Genomic DNA, 26,776 nt, shown 5'->3' on the forward strand with positions numbered 1-26,776 from the left:
TCTAATAAATTAGAATATATCTTCATTGTTTAGACATCCACAGGCAATTATGTTTTTATCTAAAAAGGACTGAAGAGTTTTGAAGTTGGACCAACTCTTTGTGGCCTTCTCTCAAAATAGAAATGCTCAGGCAGTTTCCAAAGTGACTATTTCTAGGTAGATTACTAGTTGCATTTCCTCCATTTATGCTAGTAGGCATTTGGAATTCTGCAAACCATTTAAGGCCCACTCTACTAGGTCTGTTGCTATGTCATCAGCCTTCTTGGCTAGACATTCCCTTGATGAGATTTGTGCTGCTGCAACTTAGTCTAATCCACATACTTTCATTTCACACTACAAATTGGACCTAGTGTCTAGGAACTGGGCCTCCTTTGGTTTCCCCATGCTCTGGCATATTCTTCCTTGAGGTTACCCAGGACACATAGTAGCTGTGGACACTGTGATCCATCTGTGATGAATAATGACATGAATAGCATCAGATAAAGAGTTATGTACTTACCATAACTTGGCATCTGTGCTATCCACTGTCATTATTCATCCCATTCCTTTCCCCCTCGTTCTGGGGGTTCTGGCAAGGCTGGATTGGCTTGTATTTGTTGAGAAGTTTTTGGTCTTCTGTTGCAGTTGTTTCTGTGTTTCAACTAATTTAGCAAACTCGATCCGAGGGTTAGAAAGTAGCAAGGGATTATGGGAAGGGGGAGCTTGAGTTCTGGATCTGTCTGAGAAGTTGCGGCTCGGATCTGAGGTCGGATCCAAGAACCATCTGTGATGAATAATGACAATGGATAGCACAGATGCCAAGTTATGGTAAGTACATAACTCTCTTTTTTCCGTGTGGTCTAGAAGTGCAAGGTTTGATTCCCATTGCCGAACTGTGTGACTCTGAGCAAGTAACTTAACCAGACAATGCTCTTGGGTTGATTCTGAAAAAGGTCCTTGGAGATGAGTGCTCTAACCTGGAAAACGAACAAAAACTTGGGGGTGGGGGTGGTATGATGGCTAAGGTTTTTACTCACAGATATAAACCACAAGGTTTGATTCTCACCTTTGGAAGGGAAGTTAGCTGGGCTTAAAATGTCTCACATGGGCAGTTAGCCTAGTATTTATATTTGAAACTGTGAATGTCTTAACATCTTAGGATGAGAACCAGGGACATTGTCAAAAATAATGAGGGGTAAAGAACCAAAATTGAAGCCAGATTGCTAAAAAAGCTCAATTTTCACTAGCGTGAATTATCAAAAGAATATGAATTCTGAAACTCAGATGGCCTTCATTATTTAGAAACTGCAGTTTCCAACCATTTACTAGAAAACCACACCTTTTATGAAGACCAGACCAAATATATGAGGTAAAGTAAAGAACTTTCTGCAAAATCAGGGATGGTTGAGAAGTGTGTCTCACACACACACACACACACACACACACACACACACACACACACACACACACACACACACACACACACACACACTCAGATGTCACTAAAATTTGTTTTACCGATTGGCAACTGATTGAAAGTAACCTGCCAATCACCAGATTACTGAAACTAAGACAAAAAAACAGAAAAATATTGTTTTTTGCAGGGGGCAAGCCCACTTGCACCTCTAGCACCCCCTTCTAGTTATATATACCAACTCCAAGAGATTGCACTACACTGGGATATGTGCAAATTCCCCACTCCCCTTTCGTATATTTAAAATAAGAATAAATGTTTTTATTTTTTATTGCTGTTTACAAAAAGCACATAGATGTGCTAGAGATGACATATGGAGGGGGAAGTGGAGTGGAGTAGTTAGTTCTGTAGCTGTCATATGGTGCTATGCATAAGTAGCACTATAGGTGCAATTTAGTTAATCTGTGGGCGCAACTTATTAATTCCTAGAAAGAAAAATGCTGAATTTCTTATCTTGGTCATGAATTTTGTTCAGAAAATTACAAGAACAAAAGATTGGAAAAAGCTAATAAAATGTACCTTAAAGTATGCGGTATCATTAATCCCCCTAGATAAAGATGAGGAGGGGATTTGAAGGGGACAAAGAAATGTAAAAAAAAAAAAAAAACAAGAAAGAAGTAAACAGATTGTATGGAAGGAAAAAATGGTTACTTAGGATAGTGTGGAGAGACTGAGAGCAGCAGATGGAGGTGCCATGGTGTTGTTTTTAGGGCTTTGTGTCTCTTAGGTTTGTCCCTGTAGATCACAGTTGATCATCTGTGGTACATATCATCCATAAAATGATTAGAATGAGGGGGCATTGACGCAGTCTGTGGGTGAATGTGATTGATGCCAGCTGTTGTTTAATCACAGGTAAAGAGTCATCGACCTGCTAAACTATAGCACCAACCCATTTCACTTAGCCTTATCCATTAATTGCTTCCTGCAGTCCCCTTTGCCTTTAAGTCACTGTCTGCCATTGGAAATCCATGCCACTCAGTAGCTACCTTGTTTTTATTTCTCTTGCTTGGTGTTATAGTTATATGGGAGAACTTTTGAAGGCTCCTAGTCTGTGATGCTACCAGGCCAGCACTTGCTTTGACATTCAAATTCCTGGGTATCCCAGTTATCTTTGTAACTGCAGAGATGTATTGTCTTCCAGCACAGAGTTACAGTTTAGTTAGGAAGAGACTGTAGTGTTTTTTTTTTTTTTTGTCCAGTCATTTACCCTAAGCATTAGTTTCTAGAAAAAAAGTATGCCAATAACATGTTCTGCAGACATCTTTCTTAAAGCTCTGGGACTATATATCTCTCGGCATAATTTCAAGAACAAATGGCTAGTATGAGAATACTTCCTTATCTCTGTTAAAGTGTACTCGTGAGAGCATTCTCATTCAGTAAGAAAAATGGTGGTTGGGGGACACTTATGCAATATCTAAAGTAATGATATGATGCTTTCACTGATGGATTTCACTGCAACATGACCAAACACTGCTTGTCTGAATTAAAATCTAAATGGCAATTATAAATATCATGCTTTATTTATCTTGTCACTTGAAATCTTTTAGATTTGTTGCAAGCAGCCACAATACACAACTAAATTAGACATTTATTTGAGAAACAGTTTGGCAGAGATCTGTAAAGTGTTTTAATAATTGAACTTATTTGCAAGACACTTGGATACCTTGGAGAATTCTGTAGTGATTTTTGTGCTTTTTTTCATTATCAATATAGTGAGCAGAGCATATCTGATCTTCATTATACATAACATTTGCTTCTTGAAAGTTGGTCTGATGAGAATAAAAAGCTGAAAGGATAATCTCATCCAATTATATATAAATAATGGACCTGGGGTTGCAGTTTCTTTTTTTATATTTTTAGTGTCTCTTCATCTCTGCACCATATCAGCAAGTTTAATTTTGGTGTCAGTCATTTTTCATAACTGTACAATAGCTGTCTCTTCTCCTTAGGGGAGAGCTTTGGCAGGATTTATCATTTAGATTAATTAATTAAAGAGCTTCTGACACCTCAAAGAAAACTTTTAAAACTGCAGAAAAATACAATTTAGGTAGCTTTCTCCACAGAGTCTCCGTTCTACAGTCCTGCTTCACTATACAACAGGTTTCCATAAAATTTCTCATTAAGTTGCTTGTACTGTATATAGTTCATGGCCTATTTCAAGTTATGGTCCTATATTAAGAGACTGCAGTTTCTTGTCTAGAGAGCAGCAGATAGGTCACTATCACTGCATTATGGAAATGAGTAGTAAAAGGGAATAGTAACAGAGGAGCTCTTTAGGAGTGCATTAATGCATGCAAGTTAAATCATATATACACAACGAGGAAGAGAAATTGCATTCATAGATTGTTATTAGGCTAAGCCTAGCCAAGTTTTTCTGAAAGAGTAATGATATCCTGTATCCAAATATGACATTGAGAGCCAGGCATTCATAAGCCATCTCTGTCCATAAGGGACGTGGGTGCCAGTCCTAGTGTAAACTTCCTGTTTTCCATCCACTGGTCTAGGTAGTGCTTAAACTGGGTAATAAACCAACTCAGCCTCACATGGATGGGGAGCCTGTTCCACAGGAGGGGCAGTCTCTGGGGCACATATCTGTCTGTCCAGCATGTTCTGTTTAAGTGACAGACAAAAGTCAGGTCCCTAAACCTTGTATTTCTGGTACTCTGACTTATGAATATGTAGGAGATTCATAACTGTGGAGTTTACGGATGCCTTGTAAGCCAGGCATAGATCAACCTTCAACAATCTATAGGAGACCGAGTAGAGGGAAAAGCTTTTAAGGGGTTCTGCATAAGGCAGGTTTGTTATGCCTTGTATTCTTTTTTGTAAGGAACCTCTGAGGTCACTCCAGCTGCTGCATATGCCGGATCAAGTACTTACCAAAAGGAGCATTGTACTCTGTGACTGGTCTGATAAGGATGAAGTACAGTGGGATAATGACTTATTTGGACCTAGATGTCATGCACTTACTTATAAGTTGTGCAACATAAAAGGGTTTCCTTACCACTGTGGCCATGTTGTGGTTGAAGTAAGGCTATTGTCTTTGTGTGTACCCAGATCCCTGACCACTGGGTCGATTCTGAGGAGTGTATTATCAATAAGATAATTAATTTGGATAGTTGACTTCCCAATGGGTACAGTTATGCATTTCTTAGCATTGAGTTTCAGACCATGGCTTTGGCACCATTTGTTAGTTAGAGATAGACCTTTTTGAAGAATGCTAGTATCTGCAGGTGAGTCAGTGATAACTCCCACTTTGCAATCATTTGCAAACTTAGTCAGCCATAAACCTTCAGCATTTGCTTCCATTTCAGAGAAATAGGTGCCAAAAAGGAGCAGGCCCCGTACCAAGCCCTGGAGGACTGACCTGTTGGTGGAAGTGGCCTCACCTATTTTGACCTCCTGGGTCCTATCAGTGAGCCAGTTGGCTATCCGGTGGATGATAATAGGGTTGATACATAAATTAGTGAGCTTGTCTATGAGGCCTGAATGGGGTATTGTATAAAATGTCTTGGCCAGGTCAAGGTAAGCTGTGTGCACAGCCTTATCTTCATCGAATGCTTTGTTGACCCTCTCAGAAAAGTCAACCAGATTTAATAGACATGACTGTCCTTTAACAAAGCTGAACTGTGATGGGTCCAATGTTTGCAGGTTACCTGTATCCTCATTTATCATGTCCATGATTATTCTTTCCATGGCCTTACATATGAGGATGGTAAGACTTATGGATCTGTAGATACCTGGATCAGTGGTTGGACTTCTTTTGTGCAGGAGAATGAGTGTAACAATCCTCCATTCCTTGGGGACAAAACCTAACTGAAGGCTCCAGTTGAAAAGTGATTCAAGTGGACCAGAGAGGTCATGTTTCATGCTATTTATTAAACATTCTGGGATGTTATTGGGACCCATCGATGCAGTGTTTTTGGCCTTGGAAAGTGCATTGATGATCTGTTCCCTAGTAATTTTTAGGGAGATATGGAGGTGTGGGGAGAGAAATTTGAGCTGAACCTGTCAGCCAAAAAGCTGGCAATGGCCTCCGGTTAAGTGCGGGTGATGCCATATACAGTAAGTTATCCTTATCGTTGTGTATTTCCCCTGAGGTTACAGATAGAGCCGTAAAAAGCTTTGTGGTTGTCCTTTGCCTGAAAAGCTATTTTTCCGTCAAATTTAGCCTCTGAAATATTAATGAATCCTCTTATCTGCCTGTTTAGATTGGACGGGGGGCTTTTAGTATGTATGGCTTTGTTCCTCCTCCATTTGGTCAAGATTTGTTTTCTTTTGTTGTATAACCAATTGATATTGTGAGTCAACCAGGCTGGCTTGTCTTTTGCGTTTATATTATTCTTCATATGAGTGGGCATAACTCACTCTGTGCAGCTATCAGTATTGTAAGTAGGTCAGGATATGCTATGGTGCTTACAGGGTTTGAGGGGACTTAGAATTTAACCAAGGTACAGCTTAGTAGAGAGAGGGTGGCCTTGGAATAGTTCCTAAGGGTTTATGGCTTCACTGGATCCCAGGATTTAATTTTTATTTCAAGTAATACTGGCTTATGGTCAGATATGATAAGTGAAGACATTACATTCGGTGATGAACATTGTTCACCCATGTTCTTGAGTACAAGGTCAAGGATTTTTGTATGCCTTGTAGGAGAATGAACCAACTGTTTCAGGATGTTCGTATTATCGAAGTTTAGAAATCGCTGGGCTTGTGCATTAGAAGTGGTGACATATACCTTAGCCATCAGAATTCATGTGGAGAAATCATTGCGTTTTTCTAGTTCAACTGCATAACCACTGGACCACAGCTATTTCCTTGTCTGTAATCTTAACTGTTTCTAAATATGAGTTTTGCCCAAAGGTGAGCAAATGCTTCATTTCTGCTCTTTGGATAATCATTCTTCAGTATGTACTTACTGAGTTTCATCTTATGGAAACATGCCAGTTGCTATATGCCATGTCACAATTTTAAAGGTGAGATTTGAAGCTGCTACGCACAAGTTTGGTATTTTCAAGACAAAGATTTGTTGATGTGTTCCTTCTCTTCTCTTGTGGCAGATGAAGTAGCTTAATTGTTATTTTCAGGTCAAAAGGACTATGGATTCTATTTTGCTGTATAAATGAATTTGTTTCTAGTCTTCGGTTTGTATGCTGGTTAATTATTTTGTTTGCTCTTTGTTTCCATGGCTTTGTATTTTAATATTGTCATTTGTGTATATTCAGTGCATTATAATCCTTTCTTAAGTACAGTGCAACTATTTGTCTGCATTGTCTTTACATTCTAGCATGCAGTTGTAAAATGATTTTCATTGTACTTGTTTTTGATGTGTATACAATATCCACATGAAATCTCTTTGATTTACAAAACTTACTCATGAATGTCATTTGCAGGCTAACAGTGAGCTTCTTCTGGAAAGAACCCATCAACAAAAGCTCCTGGAGGAAAAACTTGGAGTTCACATTGCTGGTTTACAGTTCCAAAAGGCTGACAAAAGTTCAAGGACCCTAGAAATTTCTGCTGCTTTACTTCATTTGCAGTCTTTATTGCTAGAAGAATTGAATGTATCAAAGCCATTGATGGGGTCAGATAGTGCACGTATTATCGAGGGACACATCCATGTGAGTACTTAATTAAAATTATGTATTAACATGTTTGTATCGTAAATTATTTCTTTTTTCAAAGATTACATGGACCTCACTTGTCCTTCAGAGTGTAAATGAAAAGGAACCCATGGAGTCTGAAATATTTGCTTATCTCTGAGGTTATTCACAAGTGCTAAAACTTGTTAAAGTCTGTAAAATGAGAACTTAAATTGTTTGCAGTATAATTAAATGTATTACTTAAGCAGTTTTGAAGAATAATTAAGTAAGATGCATAAACCCTACAGGCTGATTTTCATCTTAAAAAGTGTGAAGTATTTGAAGAGTTACTGTCAGCAGTTACATATGTATAGTTTTTTGCATAGTAAAACAAGGAAAAATCTAATGTTATATATTAGTGACATTCCTGAAGAAACAGAGTAGTGGTAATAAAAGCCTCAGATTAAAAAGAGCACTAAAGCTGTAAGACACTGGTTTTATGATGTAATAAAATAAAGAAGTTAGTGCTTAAACTACACAGGTAGAATTCGTCAGCAGGCTGCTTCCATTTTATCCTAAGGCACTGTTGGATTGTACCTGCAATTCATGCCTATGACAATGGCCAGCATATTTTTTTTACCTTGTAGTCATAGGCTGGCTGTAGGAACTTGCAGTATTCTGTCTCTCATAATCGTAAAAATGGACTAACAAGTTGAATTGCTCTATTTAACTCCTGATTTAGATACATATTTATTAGCATATCCTACTTTAAAACAGATGAGAGTTTGCAATGCTCCATTACATATGGAATTGCTGAGCACCTTGAATGCTACGGATGTACATAAACATACATTGACTAAGGCATAGGGCATGGCCCAAGTCTGAATACCCTATAAAACTTCAGGACATTTCTGATGGGAGCATGTCAGTGTTCTTCAGCAAGATTCAGTAAAACCAGGATCTCAGACCCTTAAATGATGAATCATTGGGGCAATAAAAGTTTAGAAGAGAAAGCCAGGGTTTAGGTTGGTATAACACAGGAGAACAGATACACATTTAAATATAACAGCAGAACAGTTCACACTCATTTAAACAATTTAACAGTAAACAGTGAAAAATACAGTGCAGAATGTAATGCAAGTTAATAAAACAGTACAGTTAATCAAATACAAGCACAATGTAAGTCAGAATAAATTGAGAAATGCCATTTAGTTTTGTAGATTCTCTCAGCAGCTTTGAAATCATCATCATCATCCCTTTCCACATTAAATTATAGTTTTCTGCTTGTGCTATGTATAGGAGCCTTAACTCTGTAGCTCTGAAATATCCCCCTCAAATCGGGTAATCCCAATCCCCCTGTTCTACTGGAAGAATCAGCTTATCCCACTTGACTCTTGCCATCTTCCCCTCCCAGACAAAGTAATTCAGCTCTTTTTTGATTGCTGTCTAGAACTTCTCCTCTGCTTGATAAAAATATGCCTGACCTTTGTATGAGACTAATGTGACTAAAAACATTTTAACTGCTTGTATCTTACTACCCATATCCATAAAACAAAGCTTCCATTTTATCAGTTTTTGTATTATCTTTTGTTTAGTCTCTTCCCCATATCCTTAGCTGCCACCCCAGAATCATTTTTAATCCATGCTCCTAAATACTTCATCTTGTTATGTCCCCATAACTGTGGATATTGCTGAACCATTCTATATATGGGTACATAATTTATTGCTATTGCCTTTCTTATAGTTTCATTAATTTGGTATCCCAAAAAGATTTGAAACTGTCTCAAAATGTTCCACAACAATGTAATGTCTCTTTCTGGGTTCTGTCAGGTATAAAATTATATCATCTGCAAATAGAGTCAGCTTTTCTTGACTACCATACCAATTATATCCTTGAATTATGGTTCTAAATATAATGCAAATAGTAAAGGTGAAAAAGGACACCCCTGCCTGGTTTCTCTGCTTAAGCAGAAATTATCAGAGAGGACCCATCCACTTCAATTTTGCCTCTGATCTCTTATATATCCTCCTAATCAACCTAATATTTTTTTCAGGAAATGCAAATGTTTCCACTGCCCTGCTCATAAAGTCCCAGCATATTCTGGCAAATGCTTTCTCTGCATCAAGACCCACCAACAACAATGGTATTTTCTTACATTCTGCTTCCCTCTGAATCATCAGTGTTCTGTTAATGTTGTCACGTTTGCCTCCCTTCCACAAAACCACATGGATCCATATCTATCAATTTTGGCATTACTTTTGCAATTCTTTTAGCCATTATAGACATGGATACTTTATAATCATGTTTTACTATTGAAATGGGCCTATATGACGCTGCATCTGATAGATGTTTAATGTCATTAGGTATTACAGCTACCACTGTTTTCTTCCAGGATGTTGGTGGTACTTCTCCTCTTAAAATGCAGTTAAACAAAACCTTCCAGATCTTTGTCAGTTTTTTCCCTCCTAGCTTCCAAACTTTCACAGGTATGCCATCTATTCCTGGGGACTTTCCTGTCGATTTGGTTATACATCACAATTTTTATCTCCTCCTATCCTAACCATTAGTAAATAAGCCTCATCTACCTCTAACCTTGGCATATTTAATTGTTCAATAAACATTTCCATTTGTATGTTTTCTTGATTACCATATTTCTCTGCTTTATACATATTTTCATAGAATTTCTGAAATATTTATAATACCCCTACAGGATCACTTGTTACCTTCCTTGTTATAGGCTCCCGAAGCTTGATGGCAGCCCTTTGTATTTTCTGTTGCCTGAGTTGTTATGCTAAAAGTTTTGAGCTCTAGCGTTATTATCAAAAGCAGTTGCTTAACAGCAGTCTTTCTGAATTCATGTATATTATCAAGGTAATCCCTTATTTTTCTGCTTAGCATTTTGTTGTTCTGTGAGATTCCCCCTATTCTGCAATACTTTAACATTTGTCATTCCCTCTAAATAATTATTTTTACTACTTAACCATAGCTCCCTTTCTTTTATTTCCATCCTATTTTTAAACTCCACCTTAATTTTATCCCACTCCCTAGCTATATTTTCAGAAATAATTTCTATCCTCTTGAATAGTTCCTGAATAATCTCCACTGCCCATTCCTTAAATTCCTCTCTTTTCAACAGATAGATGGGAAAGCTCCAGTGTCTCATTTTTATTTCATTGCCCTGTGTTTTTATTTTGGTTATTATTGGCACATGATCTGAAATAGTTATTGGGTGCGTAGCAAGACCTTCAATTAAATGCACATGTTCCTGTGAAATGTAAATTCTGTCTAGCCAAGCCCAGTTTTTATAACTTGGGGAATAATATGTAAATTCACTTCGAACTCCTGTTACTGAATTCACATCTTCCTTGGCAAATATTTTTATAAATTTCTTAAAAAAATCTACTCTCCCTTGTTATACTTTCCCTTCTGGGCCCCCCAAACAGATATTCACTGCTGAAAATCAAGTTAATTCCCCACCTGTATGTAATATTCCTTGCTGAAAACCGATTATTTCTCCTAGTATTTTTTAAGCTTTTTATAGCAATTTTAGTTGGAATATAAATACATGCCAATGTAATCTTTCTCCCTTGCTAGTAGTCCCTTAACACTACAAATCTGCCATTATTATCTTTTTTATCCTATTCTTTCACTATTGGAGCTCCTCTTGCAATTAATATAAGTACTCCTCTTTTCCTTTGTCCCAGATATTCTGTTGAAGAACCATCCTAAAAAACTTTCTTTATCAAATTCATATGTTCAGTTCTTTCCAAGTGTGTCTCCCCTAAAATAGCTGTTTGCACTCTACATTTTAGTATAGTTCACTGTTCTTCCTTTTTTGCATTTATCTGTGAGAGTATTGGCATTTAAGGACATTACAGAAAGCATCATTGTATTCAGAAGTTATTATTCCCACCTTTTATGTATAACGCTATTTTTGTTAAATGTCTAGTTCCAACTTTTGTGTTACATGCATACAATTTTGTCAGGTTGAACTTTTATATAATTGTTTCTTGTCATATCCATTTGAGCCTATGGCACACCTTACAATTTTTTTTTTGTTTTATTGAAATCCCTAAAAAAAAATACCCACCCTAAAACTTATTAATTCAATACTAAACCACAAAACTACATACATCTTCAAATATTGACATTTTACCCTCATAATAGGAGCAAATTCCCAAACTGACACCCACAATTACAGACCTGAATTAAACTAAAAGAAACGTTATCCATGATAAGACACCTGATACAGCCTGTGCTTCTACTAAGTGCTAACTGTTTTTGGCTTATCTTCATAGCTCTGCCAGCTTGGAAAACCCCTGAATGCTTTCAGAGAACATCATCTCTTAGCCGTTTCTCTTTTCTTTTTTCCCAGCCACTCTCAACCAGACTGTAACCAATTTCTCCTCATCAGATTGCCTTCATAATGGAGACAAGGGAACCAGATAGCCAATTCCAATTTCTCTTTATCAGATTGTTTCCATGGAGATATGAGAGCCAGATACAGAATTGTACTAAGCATACATTAATTTGCTAGAAAAAGTCTCATAATATTCAATATTCTTTTTCATTTACTTACTTTATCTTAAAATGTGTTACTAAATCAATCTTAGGTCCTTAATCCAGTCATTCCCCCAAGCAAGAATGACAAAAATCACATTAAGTTTTCTTTTGTCATGTTGTTTTAACCAGGCTTTTTTTTACATAGCAGTGCCCACATTTCTTAAAACTGAACAAGAAGAAAGAGAGAAGGGAGAAAGGGGGAAAAAAGAGCAGTGCACTTATTTACATTTCCCATTACCCTTAAAAATAACTGACAAAACTTTACTTTATAGCACGCAAAGAAAACCATACACCATGAATATAGTACTATTAAGAAAAAAAAGTTTTTTTTTTTACTTACAGGTAACGTTCTCCCCACTCTTCCCCTCCCCAAAGCATTTTTCTGAACATTAATGTCATGAAGCAGAGCACATACTTTAGAGTCCCTAAAAAGTCCAACAGATTCTGAAAACTTCCAATATTTCCAGATTTTCTTGTTCTTTCATATTTCACAAATATAATTATTGCATTGTAATCCCACATTGTTACTGGTTTTATTACTATTCATCTCCATCTTTCAAACCCTGTCTTTGCTTCATTTCCAATGTACTGTTGATTCCAATGTACTGTTGATTCTTTTACTTAACTCTCATACCCCCTTCCTTCTCTCCAACATTTTCCATTGCAACAGTGTAAAGGTTTCATAGTTTCTTTGTGGTCTTTATTTCCAGAAGAACAAGAAGCAGAATCTCTTTCTGTTTGATAACTGACTTTTTGATGGACTTGGTCAGAAATTGTTTTGCCCCTCCAGGGAAGAATATCTTGAAGGCAGCTGGGTATAGCAGTTTGAATCTCACACCTGCATCTCAGCATTCCCTGAATAGTGGGATGAATTTACTTTTCCTCTGCCTGGTTTACTATGAGTAATCATTCTCCAGAAATACTCTGCTGTCTCCCACATTTATTATTTTGTCCTTCTGCCAGTTCCATCAGAATCAACTCCTTCTGGTAAGATTGCAGCTTTAGTCTTAAAAGTCTAGGTTACTTTCTCATAGCCAGGTTTGGGGCATACACATGATGTGCACTTTCAACTTACAACTAATGCTGTGGAATATGAGTCCAGTTGCTTATGTGTGCTTTCATTAAAATTAATGCAGTCTGTTCCTTCCAGCTTCTCTGGTATAGCTTTAAATCTCAGGTTTTCCCCTAAGTAACTCTGTCCTCTAATTCTGTTTTTTTAAACATCTCTTCCTGAGCGGTCTCATATTCAGCCAGCCTTTTCCTCATTTCAGCCTCTGATTTTTGCAGCTTTATCACCTCAACTGAATATCTGTTTAAAGCTCCTTCCATTTTTCCAAACTTTTGTTGTTTGTTTTGATATACTCCATCAGTGTTTCATTTATTTTAACCAGGTCTGTGTGCAGTTGTCTTGTATCTTCCTGTGGATTACTGGAAATTGTGTTTGGATGTTGCATTGCATTTTGCTGAACAGCTACAGAACTTTCCCCAGTCAGTGTTTCTTCATCACTTTTGTAGCTGATTTTTCCAAGTGCTCTGTATTTCTTTTTTCATGGCATCCAGGCAGTGCACTTACTTGCCAGTTACTGAAATTTACCCATAAACACAAAAGTCTACTGGCCTTCTCTGTTAAGTTTCTGTTTTCACACTGGGAGATCTAGAGTTAAACTGTTACTCAATGTACACCCATCTTGGAAGTCCCTCTTGATGCTGCCTGTCTGCCCTGAGATCTTCTCCCCTTTTCCACACTGTCTCCTGTGAGAAAGTTAAAAAGAGGTTATTTAGATCCTCCTAAGTAGAACACTGGGGGCTTCCTCTTTGGATGTTAATACTTGTTTGAAAACAATTGCACTTACTCCTTGGAACCTGCTCATTAGGCTGTTTTTGAAGTTCCTAGTCTTGGGCAACAGTGATGGTCATTGTTCTGAATTCTGCTGGATTAATGTCTGAGTCACAAGCTTTTATGGTGAGCCACCCGCTATGTCATTGAGCTTGAGGACAGGGTTACTTTGTTTGCCTAAGTCCTATTCAGACTTTACTTAACCAGGCTATTCATCTCCCTATTTTTTCTTTCCAGAACTTTAAAATGAGGGAGATAGAATTTGTATACACTGGATGTCCTTGGGCAACTCAAATACTGCATTGGTAGGACTAAAGTCTTCAGAAATGCTGATCACCTGTTTGTCTCTTATGAAATTAAGAAAAAGAGGAGAAGCAAGTGTCTAAACAGTCGATTTCTTAATCTTGTTCATGCTATTGCCAGGTATTATTTTCACAGTAACAAGTCAATTCCAGCCAAAGGCAAGGCACACTTTTCCAGGGCTGTAGCTTTGTTTTAACTTATTGAAAAGGAGTGGACTCTATAAATATTTTAGAGGCAATAATTTGATATTCTACATATATCTTCACCATGCACTGTACATTAGTTTTTTTCTGTAGGTCTAGTGCAGGCTTGCTAGGTATATTTTGCTGGATCTTCAGGATACTCCTCTACTGGCCTTCTTTTCTTTCTAATCTTTGGTACTCCTCCCATAGAGCTTAAGGTTCATACAGCAGTGATCTAATGATGAGCATAGTACTAGTATGGCTGTGTAACTAAAACTTACCATAAAAGTAAATGTTCAAATAGATCATTGCTGCAGTAGCCATTCCCTTCCTTGATCACTCTATTTTTGCTATTTTTTTGCCAGAGTGTAGAATTTGTATTACTACACATCCTATCACAGCTCTAACATTCTTCTCCTGAGACAAAAAAGCTCTGAAATGTGGGTGCCCTGGGCACTTAGCTTTTCATATTTCTATCATGCAGGGCAGTGGCTAGGGTGCATACAAGGTGATGTAAAGCTTTCAAGTGTGGCTGGTTGGTCTGGTCCTTGGCAAGGTCATCCCATGTAACTTAAGGCTACTGCATAGTGATCTATATGAACATCTACTGGTAGGTAAGTTTTACTTTCTAGCCAAGAAGATCTACATCTTAATGATTTTAATTCTGGCAGTAGCCTGACATGGAAAGTGGGCTATATAGTATATTGAGGCATGACAAAAGACATAAATTATGACTATAAAATAATTTAACTCATAAAAACTAGTACCATCAGTATCTCAGGACATTAATTTGAAACAATTTAAACTCTGACCAATATGTATCTACTAAAGTTCGGAAATATAACATATGGTGAGGTGAATCTTGCCCCAGGATGTGTCAAAACTTGATTTTGTGTAAAGAATTTTGTACACAATGTTGTGATTTGATGAGCTAAATCATTTTTTGTAAATATTGTTGCATATAAATATTAATTAGTGTTCTTTAGGAAAAAGAAACCTATGTCTTTGCATGAGAGAGGTCCTTTTAAACTATGCTAGTGATGAACAATTAACCTGAGTGAATTTAACGTAGAAAAAGAGGGCTGTGGCTTTTACTGCAGAGAGAGTCTGGGCCTAGAGCCGTGGTTCTGGTAGGTATACTGTGGAAGAAAAGAGTGAAGCTGTCACACCCTGAGAGATGATGGAGATATTCTGTTAAAGAATACAGCCAGGTGGAATCTAACAGTTTACTTTGGGCCTAAGCCTAAATTGGTATGAGAGACTATAGAAGTTTTGCTTTTATTCATATTCTGAAGATGAACCTGCACAATCGACCTTTTTTATTTTCTAGACAAAGTGACTTTGTCATGTTGTAATACCACATTGGTGGGGACAGTTGGTAAAACTGTCACACAAATTTCTGTACCAGAAATTTGAGCACATTTTCCCTTGGCTGAGACATAACTGTGTCATCATCTGAAATGGAAGTTCTGTTTTGTGCGGTGTGGAAAACTTCTGTGTTATGTCAAGATGAAGGTGGAGCAACTATTCAAATGCTGCTGCAGCAACTATGGGGATGGTGGTGATGGCCAAGTTCATGGACATATCAAAGTGAGTTCCATCTATTAAGCTATTAACTAGACAGGAAGACCTTTAGGCATACCTTGTAGCCTTAGAACGATATGCTCACCAAGAAGAACTAAACAGACAATTTCTTAAACTTACCATAGCAGTAGATATTTAATTTCTTAATTTCCCCTTGTTTGCATTGGCCTCTGGCAGAAGCGCTGCCACCCTTCAGACCATCTCAAAAAAGGTACATCTGTTCATAGTTAACTTACCGCAGAATGAACACCACTGGTGTACTCTTAAGTAGCTTCCAGTACAAGCCAGATCAAATCTTCTTGGTTCATTACTCTTCAAAATACTCAAACTTGACACCTCCTCCCCACTCTCTTCCAAACATTTTACTGCCATTCAAACCTATGACCTATGAAACCAAGCCAGAGCTGGACTTCCCTACAAACCGCTGCTCTCAAACTGCACTGTGCTAGCCATTGCTTCTCTGTATTAGCCCCATCACTGTGGCAGTTACTTCCTTATGATTTAACTGATCACACAAAGTACTCCATGTTCAGGCCACACTTCAAGCAACACTTAATAAAACAGTTTGAATGCAACTGCCCATCTAAAGGATATGCCACATAAACTGATATCTCCAACTGCTTAGTATCTTTACTTCCCATACACCTGATACACTGATCCACTGTGATTCACCTTACTTCGTCATTACTGCTCTAAACCCACTACACATTATCTAATCCCTTCTTTCATCTTACAGGTCTCTGTTACCTTTCTTAACCTTGCAACTTCTACTTATATCTCCACAGCATCTACTTCTTCTACATTAACTCTATTCTCCCTTTCTTTTTTTAACACCTTTATTGAATTATCACTTAAGACATCAGTAAACATACATTTTTATAAAAGCAAACAAACCATGTTAAAGTGTTCACAGTTACTTTTTTTATACAGTTATCAATCCAACATTAATCGATCAATTCCTGCTTCTGTTCAACCTCACTCCTCCAAAACTTTATTCTGCATGTATTGTTCCAACAATTTCCATTTTTTCTACGTAATTTGTTTCTACCCTTTTCTGAAGACTCCATTTCCAATTCTTTTACCTCTGTTACAATATTGACTACTTCAAATACAGTTGGTGTAGGCTTTGATTTCAATTTTCTAGCAATTGCTTTCTTTTGCAGACAGCAAGATTAAACCTAAAAAGACCTTACAATGTCTAGGCAATTCAGATCCTGTATTCCAACTCAAAAAATAATTTCCTTAGTTACACCCATTTGCTCACCCAATATTTCTGACAGAGTATTCTGTAGGGAATTTATAAAGTCTGCCAACACATTACATTCCATTGTTCCCAGTTACCTCTTTTTTCCCATCTCACCTCCAGCATTTGCCATCTACTTCAGGAAAAATTATTTTGAGTCTGATTGGGGTATAAAAATGCCTAGTCAAACACTTATCCAATCTCTCTTCCCAATCTTTTCTAATCTCCTTTAATTCTAATATTTATTGTACAATATTTTATATGCTCTGTTAATTTCCCCTTATTTAACATCAGCTTGTATTCTAGATTCAACTAAAACCTCTACCAGAGCAGGTCTTTTACTTAGGATTCCCCTATCCCTTTCTGTTTGCCTATACTCTGACATCAATCCCTAATAGGGAAGGCCGTCTCTAGCTTGCAGTCCAAATGTCTTCTTGGGCTGTTCCCACTCTACTACCTTTCTCTCTCTAGTTATTTGCTCCCATCACCTTGGTTCATTTGCCAGTTTTATCTAGTAAATTCCAGACCCCTCTATTTTCTGTACTCCTAATTGCAATCCCATGTATCATCAGAAACTCCTTTCTCCATTCTCTTGCTGGCTTAGATCTTAGAATACTTTCTGCTACTTTATAAATGTAATATTAATATTTTGTATGTTTGTTGTTATTCTTCTTAAGAATTTGTACCCCAAATCCCAATTTCTCCTTATTTTTTCAATGTATGTGTCTTGCTTCATCCTTATTTCTTGAATTCCTCCCCCTGCTTCATCATCATCCCTTTCCACTTTGAGTTAAAGTTTTCTGCTTGTGTTATGTGTATGAGCTTTAACTGTAGATCTAAAATATCCCTTCAAATCATTCAGTCCTAAACCACCTTGTTCTGGTGGAAGAATCAGATTATCCCACTTGACCCTTGCCCTCTTCCCCTCCAAGATAAAATCTTTCAACTCTTTATTAATTACTGTCCACACTTGTCATCTGGTTGATAACAATATGCTTGACCTGTATATAAAACTGAAGGCCTAAAAACATTTTCAGTGCTTGTATCTTGCTATCCATTTATGTAAACAAGAGCTTCCAGTTTCTCAGTTGTTGTATTATCTTTTTAGTCTCTTCCCACATATCCTTAGCTACCATAACAGAATCCCTTTGAAACCATACCCCTAAATACTTCATTTTATCATATACCATAAATATGGGTATTGCTGAATCAGTTCATGCGTGGGCATATAGTTTTCAATTATAGCCTTTGTTTTGTCTTAATTAATTGTATATCCCAAAATGACTTGAAACTGTTTCGGAATGGCCCACATCACTGAAATATACTTTTTTGGTTTTACTGGGTACACAATATTTTTATCTGCATAATAAAGCCAACTTTTCTTAATTACCATACCAATTATATCCTTGAATTTCTGAGTCCCTTATTTTCTTTGCCAATGGCTCTAAGTATAATACAAATTACAAAGGGAAAGAGGACACCTTTGTCTGATTCCTCTGTTCAGATACAACTTAGAGAGCAACCCTCCCACTTAAATTTTTGCCTCCAGTCCCTCATATATCCTGCTAAGTAACCTTATTTTTGTATCCAGGAATGCAAATGCTTCCATTGCCCTACTCATAAAATCCCAACTTACTCTGTTGAATGCTTTTTCTGCATTAACACCCACCAATAACAGTGCTATTCTCTTCCATTCTGTTTCCCCTCTGGAACATCGTTGTTCTAGTAATGCTGTCAGATATGTGTGCCTTCCCTCCACAAAACCACATTGATCCATGTCTATCAATTTTGGCATCATCTTTGTCATTCTTTTAGCTATTATAAACATAAACACTTCATTATCATGATTTAAAATTGAAATGGGTGTATATGAAGCTGGGTCTGATGGGTTTTTACTGCCTTTAGGTATTATAGCCACCACAGCTTTGTTCTAGGATGTTGGTGCTTCCCTTCTTTTAAAATACTATTAAACAAAACCTTCCAGGTCTTTATCACGTTCTTCCCTAGCTTCCAGACTTCTGCAGGAATACATACATTCCTGGTGACTTTGTGCTGATTGATTATACGTCGCTGTTTTTATCTCATCTCCTTCTATCTTAAGTGTAAATTGTTGAGCTTCATCTACCTCTAACCTATACCTAAGTCTTCCATAAATATTTCCGTTTGTGCTTTTTGATTTATACAATTTTTCATAAAATGTCCAAGGTATCTCTAACACCTCTACAGGATCTCTGGTTGTTTTTCTTGTTCTAGGTTCCCTAAGTTTAGCAACAAAACTTTCTACCTTCTTGCTTAGGTCATTGTACTAAAAGATTTGTGCTCTGGAGTTGTTATCAAAACACAGTTGCTTAACAGCAATCTTTTTAAACTCATGCACGTTATCCCTATGTTTTCATTAACATTCTACAGTTGCACCAATTCTTATACTGTGAGATCCCCTTTATCCTGCAATACCTTATGTTTTGTCAGCCCTTCTAAATAAGTGTATCTCTTTTTCTTTTATTTCTACCCTATTTTTAAACTCCACTTTCATTTTTTTCCATCCACTATCTATAACTTCAGAAGAAATTCCTATCTTCTCTGAAAACTCTTGAATAATTTCCAGTACCCATTCCTTAAATTCTGTCTTTTTAACAAGTAGATTGGGAAATGCCAGTGTTTCACTTGTATTTCATTAACTTGCATTTTTTTATTGGATGTGTGTCAAAGGTTTCAATTAAATGCATATGTTCCTGTGAAATATAATTTCTGTCATGAATAGCCCAGTCATTGTACCTTAAGGAATAATAGTAAAGTCTCTAATAGTTCCTACTACTGAATTCATGTCATCCGTACCATATGTTTTCATAAATTTATTCAGACGTCTACCGTCCAGTGTTATATTTTTCCTTATAGGTCCCCCAGATACATCCTCACTGTTTCAAATCAAATTACACTCCCACCTACAAGTAATATTCCCTGCTGAAAGCTGATTTTTCCCCCAAATGTTCTTAAGCTCCATAGTAGCAGTTTTAAATGAAATATAAATACATGCTAGCATAACCCTCCTCTCTTTCCAGCAGTCTTTTACTACCACAAATCTACCATTACTATATGTTTTCCTCTATGTCTGTTGAAGCTCCTCTAGCAATTAGTATAAGTACTCCCCTTTTCCTTTGTCCCTGATGCTGTGCTGAATATCCCTCCTAGAATCCTTTTTTATCAAATTCACTCGTTCATTTTTTTTCCAAGTGTGTCTCCTTTAGTATTGCTATTTGAACTCTTAATTTCTTAGTATAATTCAGTATGTTTTCTTATTTGCCTATACATCTAAATTCATTCATGTTCCAAAGTAATAGGTTTAGTGTAGCCATTATGATGATAAGTTATTCTTCCCACCTATTATATATGACTTGTTCATAGGTGTGTACTAGGCTAATGGCCCTGGAGCCTTTACAAGCCTAGCCCATAGAAGTGTCCTGGCATCGTGCTGCCCGACATTAGTTCCCAGTGCCTCTATCAAGTAGAGCCACTGCAGTGATCCCCGGGGTTCCCATCCACTCATCAAGATTTCTCTTGAAGAGGTCCAGTGAGGTGCTCTGCTTGACATGTATGGGAAGTCTATTCCAGAGCATGGGCAGTCTCTGGGTTATGAACCTGTCCCTCCAGCATGTTCTGTTGATTGTGGCAATGAGGTTGAGCTCTCTGGAGCATGTGGTGCGGAGGTATTTGGATTTCTTTATATGTAGCATTTCTAACAGAGCTGGGTCAGACATGGCTTTGTAAGTCAAGCAGAGATAGTCTCTTAGTAGATGATACGAGACAGAGAATAGCTAGAGTTTTTTGAGTCTGTCCGTGTAGGACATCTGTTTAAGGCCTAGGATCCTCTTCATGAGGTACTTTTGTGGCCTTTCCAGCTGTTGCATGTGTCTAGTGAGGTACATGCCAAATGGGGCATTATATTCGATTGGCCTAATGAGGGAAGAGTAGACAGAGAGATGATGACCTCTTTCTTCCTGGATGCAAAACCCTTGGTAATGAGATGTGCCACATAGAAGGACTTTCTGACCACAGTGGCAATGTGGTGGTCAAAGGAGAGGTTGCTGTCAACCTGTGTCCCAGATCTCTTATAACGCCTTCAATGTTAAGTGTGCTCCCATCAATGCAGTAATTAGTGGGAACTGAGTTTTTCCCAAAGGGGATGATGATGCATTTTTTGGCATTAAGCTTAAGGCCATGGTTTCGACACCAGTCATTGGTCTCAGTGAGGCCTTTCTGTAGGATGTCTACATAACTTGGGGAGTTAATAATGTCTCCCAGCTTGCAGTCGTCTGTGAACTTGGTCAGCCAGAGTCCCTCCATGTTGGCACTGACTTCTGAGAAGTAGATGCCAAACAGGAGAGGACCCAGGACCGATTCCTGTGGGACTCTACTTGTGACTGGTCAGCAGTATGACTTGGAGTCTGCTACTTTCACACTGTGGGTTCAATCTGTGAGCCAATTTGCAACCCACCTAGTGATATAGGGGTTGATGCCTAGTTTGGTGAGTTTATCAATAATTCCTGAGTGGGGAATGGTATCAAAGGCCTTAGCCAAATCGAGGCAGGCTGTATAAACTGCCTTGTTCTCATCCACAGCTCTGGTTACTGACTCAAAGAAGTCAACCAGGTTGAACAAGCATGATCTAACTTTCACAAAAAAAGAATTGCATGGGATCTAGAGTTTGGAGTTTCCCTGTATCCTTGTTAATTAGGTCCATTATGATGGGCTCCATAGCCTTACATATCAGACTCATCAGGCTAATGGGGAGATAATTCCCAGGGTCTGTAGTCGCTCCCCCTTTATGGAGAGGGATGACTGTAGCAGTGCATCATTCGGTAGGGACAGAGCTTGAGGTGAGGCTGTGCTTGAACAGGGCACACAGATGTGAAGCCATTTCACTTTGTAGTTCATGTAGAACACATCCAGGGATATTGTCAGATCCCATGGAAGCTGTATTCTTGGCCTTGGACAATGCAGCTTTAACCTGTGATGCAGTAATGCTGGGTGCCTGGCATTCCTCTGGTATTGCGATTGGTCCTTTAGGGGAGGAAAGAGGGGTAAAGTTGACACTGAATCTGTTGGCCAGTATGTTGGCAATATCTGTTGGCTTAGTATAGGAGGTACCATTGTGCAGTAACTCAGAGCAAACCTGGGTATTGCCGTGGAGATTCTTGATATTACTATAGAAGGCTTTGTGGTTGATTTTAATGTCTGCCACAATTTTGCCTTCATAGCTGGCTTTAGAAGTTTTGATGAGGAATCTCAACTTTTTGTTGAGGCTAATAAGGGAGTTTTTCCAGTCTTGGGACTTCATCTTTTCCTGCAACAGTTTGTTCCTTCTCTTGTAGAGTTTATTAATGGCAGGGGACCACCAGATTGGCTTCCTTTTTTTTTGGAGGAGAGCGTTTTGGCTCTGTTGGGTATGGCTACTTCCATGCATTTATGTACGTGTTCATACAGTACATTGGTGTATGATTCAGCAGCCATGCAGTAATTTTCCATTGACATGGGTGCTGTGAAGTTAGCCACCTCTGTTTTTAGGAGCCCAAAGTCAGCTTTGGAGAAGTTTTTCATGGTGGTTACCTTTGCAGGGGGTGTGGGTGAGATGTGGATTTCCATGGTGATTAGTTTGTGGTTGGATCTAACCAGGGAGGAATTGACTATTGATGTAGAGCAATGGTTGCCCATGTTAGTAATAACCAGATCAAGGATGTTGCTTCCTCCAGTGGGGGTAAGAATGAGCTGGTCCAGGGCATTGGAATTGATAAATTCCAGGAAGTGTTGGGCCAATGCATTGGTGCATGAGTAATTTTCCCAGTTGATAGAGGGGTAGTTGAAGTCACCTAGTATGAGAGCATTGGGTTGGACCCTAATAGTTTCCAGGGTGCTTAGAAACATGGAGTGAGGGTCTTGGGACATGGTTGGGGACCTATAGCAGGCTACAACCTGAATTGCCGTCTTACCCAATGTTAGTTGTTCCTGAAGTATCTAAGATGTGTTATGCTGGGCTACTAGTCTGGAGGTGTGCCTATCCTTTATAAATATGGAGACACTACAGCCTTTGGAGCTTTGGTCCATGTTCTGAGGCCGAAAGGTGTGGAATGAGTTATAGCCTGGTAGTACAAGGGTGCTTTCTGCTGCTTTAAACCAGGTCTCCGTTACAGCACAAATGTTGATGTTCTCCATTTTGAGGGGTGCTTTGAGCAAGTGCATCTTGAGATTTAGGCTTCTAGCACTGAGCAGCATGACCCTCAAATTGCATTTATTTATAGCTGTTATGGTGGTAATTTGGTCTTTGGAACATCACCTAAAAAAAGGCACTATAGGGGTGGCAAGAGCCTTAGCCAGTATCTGGACACCCAGGAGTGACAGATGCAGGCAGTCTCTGGCAAAGCAGTTTTTTAAATGTCTAAAGATTTTGTGTTACATGCACCCACTAGTGTTTGGCAGGTTGATCTTTTATACCATTATTTCTTGTCATCTCCATGTGAACCTATGTCACATTTTACAAGACTTTTTTCTTTTAATGAAAACCCTCAGACAAACCCCCAGAACACCCCAGTAACCTATTAACTTTAAACAACACAGAAAACATCTTCAAATAATGAAGTTTAACCCTCTATTTTCCAAATCAACAGCTATAGACACAGGTAAAACCTAAGCTAAAATTAAGGTTATCCATGCTAAGATGCATGTTACAGCCTGTGCTCCTACTTATACTTATTGCTGACTATGTGGTATCTTTATTACCCTCCCATATATGAAAAACAACTTGTATGTTTTCAGAAAACACTAACATTTAGCCTTAAGAAAAGAGTGCACTGGCTGTCTTTAAATAAAACTAAATTATATACAGTTAAAGTAAATGCATTAAAGTATTTAGTTTCCAGAAATGCTGCTGACTCTTAATCACTTCCAATAATTTCAAACTTTATTTTTTACTGAACTGCTTGCCTTTTTGCCTTTTACTTTCATGATTCTGTCAGTAAACAATGTCCAGACTTCTCGATTTATTGCCTTCACCTTTAGTCATTTTTTTCCATGGAAACATATGATCAACATTTAGAGCTAACCTCTGTTCCAGACTTTCAACTGGCACTGAATGTTTAATACATTTATTACATTGTGGTCTCTCATTTTTTTTAAAACCCACTTGCATTCAAAAGGAAATTTTTGTTAGACTAAGCCAATGGCATTTACCTGTGCAAAAGTAAAAGAAAACATTTCAGTTCTGCTTTTATTATAATTAGTGTGCTTTTACACTCCATCAGCCCAAAATTACAACACGTTGACTTAAATGTGCATTTGTCCAGCCTTTCTTTTTACATTACACCTGTTTACCTTAGTATTTTTACCACATACATCAGTTACTGAAAGTACTGTATCACATGTATTTTATATCATGAAATGTTTTATACAAATACTGTTAAGAGCCAGAATTATTTTCCTTATAGTTACTTTTTTTCCTCTTTCTTCCTTCCAAACATTAATGACATGAAATGGGGTATATGCATGTCAGTCCCCCAATAGGTTTAACAAAGTCAAAAGAAGTCCAGTCTTTCTCAGCCACTTTTGTTGTAAAGGCATATTTCACAAATGTGATTGATGCTTTATAGTCTCACATTTATTCACTAATTTCTGTGGTGCTGATCTTGTTCTTTTTTAATCTCCACCTCGCAATCCCAGTCTCAGGTTCAAGTTGAAAGCACTCCTGGTTGTTCTAGTGAACTCCTGTGCTTTTTTCTATCTCTCAAGCATTTTCCTTTGGAACATTGTAAAGGGTTTCACTGGCAAAGTCACTCTATGAACGTTGCTATCAAAAGTATGCGAAGTAGAGTCCCGTTTTGTTTGAAGGCTGTCCATTGTTGGACAAATTTATTCCCCCCTTAGCCTTTTCTGCATCAGAAATTACTTTGATCCTGAAAAAAAATATTCTGAAGATAGCTGGATATGGCAGCTTGAATCTCATGCCTGCCTCTCAACATTCCTTGATTGCTGGGAAAAATGCTTCTCTTCTGTCTGGTGTACAGTGAATAATCATTATTTATTTATTTTTGTTATTTTATTTTCCATTTCTTTGCTGGGAAAGTCCGACTGGGTCTAAGCAGATCCTTTTTCAGTGGAGGCCCGGGGAGAATGACTCCACAGTTACAGCGTTTACAGAAAAATATACACAAGTGTTGACAAAGTTGAACATATAAAAAAGCTTGCACAAGTATTTTGATAAACATGCACATACGAAAATTCTTATACAATTTAGTAATATTAATGAAGTTAACAGGAGTAACTATATCTATCTCTCTCAATGTTTATATATATATATATATATATATATATATATATATATATATATATATATATATATAAAGAGAGAGAGAGAGGGAAAGAGAGAACTTGGGAAACTAGCTAAGTTGTAAACAGACATATAGTATGGGTATGATGGGATTACACACAGTTTACAGTCTTAATAGCTGGTATTAGAATTTCAGAGACCGTGATTCACAGAACTATAGCAAGGCATTATGGTCATTGGTAAGTCAAGGAAGGTATGCAGTGGCATTGGAGGAAGGTTAGTAGTTCAGAGTTTAACAGGTTAAGTTAATGGATATAACATGAAAGTAGTTGTAGCTTAGAAATGTGGTAGAAATCGATGAGTAATGTACAGTGAGGTTACATTAGGTAACATAGACTGAGGCTGGAGGATAGCATTCAGAGTTAAGGTCCTGCTATGAAAGCTGGTAATGGGGTGATAGGGGATATTGGATAGGGTTATAAGTGGGAGAGTATAGCAGTGGATTGGTAATAATGGAGGGTGTTAGTAGCTGAAGACATTGAAAAATAGTGAAAGGAGGAAGAGATAAGGAATTATAGGAGAAGGATGCTTATAAGGAAGTACAAGTAGAGATTAGTCAGGCCTACTACAGGGGCATAGCCATGTTAGTTTGAAGCGTTCCTTTAGTAGTTGTTTGAATTTGGATGTGCTTTCGGTATTGATGATGTTTTGAGGTATGTTGTTCCAGATCATAGCAACTTTATGGGAGAATAGGGAGTCACCATATGTGTTATTAGATCAGCTGACTTTTAAGAGAGTTTTATCAGATGACTTGAGGGACCTGGTGCTTGAGTAAGGATGGATAATATTGCTAATAGCTGGGCACTTTTCTGGGTGGAGGAGGGCGGAGTGAGTTAGTACTAATTGGTTGTAGGCTAGTTGGTTGGGATGCTCATGCCAATTAAGATGGTGCAGTGAGGTACAGTGATGTGTCTTGGTTGGGTGGTTAGCCGCAAATCTAGTTATTTTATGGCAGCAGGATTCCAGTTCGGTTAAGTCTGATTTTCCTAGATTTGTAAAAATGGATGAGGCATAAAGTAGGCTAGACAGTAGGTGGGTTCTACTGATGGCATGACAGGTGGAATCTGTAAAGAAGGGCTTGATCCTGTAAAGGGAATGTAGTTTAGAGTGCACCTTCTTGATAACTATGTCAAGGTGTGTATCAGGTTTCAGGCCCTTGTCTAAAATTACACTCAGTTTTAGTTGAGTCAGTGGGCTCAATATGGGTGCTGTTAGATGAAAAGATGGTGGAGGAGCTAAGGTTGGGAGATTTTCTGCCATTGGAAAAAATTATTAATTTGGTTTTGGATGGGTTAAGTATGAACTGATATTGGTTAAGGAAATTTTCAATGTCCATGAAGGATTGCTGAGTTTTTTGTAGAAGAGAAGGTATTGTGGGAGATGTGCAAATTAGTGAGGAATTATCTGCATATTGGATTATGTTAGCAAGTTTTGTGGCTGTGTGTAACTTATTTGTGAAGATTATAAACAGGAGGAAGCCTAGTATTGTGCTCCGAGGTACTCCTATGCTATAGGTAGTAGGGGAGAGATTTCATTTTGCCATCTGACTGCTTGTTGCCTGTTAGTGAGATAACTGATGAACCAGGAAATGTTAGACTGTGAGAGGATATAGGAGGTTAAGTCATGGATGAGTTGTTTATGGGACACTGTATCAAAG

At 37.9% G+C, this 26,776-nt stretch overlaps 1 protein-coding gene across 1 annotated transcript in view; it reads left to right on the plus strand.

The window, feature by feature from the left end:
* EVC2 (EvC ciliary complex subunit 2) overlaps nucleotides 1-26,776 on the plus strand; it is a 1,983,677-nt gene that overhangs the window by 1,496,239 nt on the left and 460,662 nt on the right. Inside the window, exon 17 of the mRNA XM_044056208.1 lies at nucleotides 6,844-7,071. Within this exon, the coding sequence (XP_043912143.1) occupies nucleotides 6,844-7,071 (228 nt within the window). The remainder of the gene's footprint in view (nucleotides 1-6,843; nucleotides 7,072-26,776) is intronic.

This window comes from Protopterus annectens, chromosome 14.part0 (assembly GCF_019279795.1).
Source record: "Protopterus annectens isolate FY-2018-M chromosome 14.part0, PAN1.0, whole genome shotgun sequence".
NCBI lineage: Eukaryota > Metazoa > Chordata > Ceratodontiformes > Protopteridae > Protopterus > Protopterus annectens.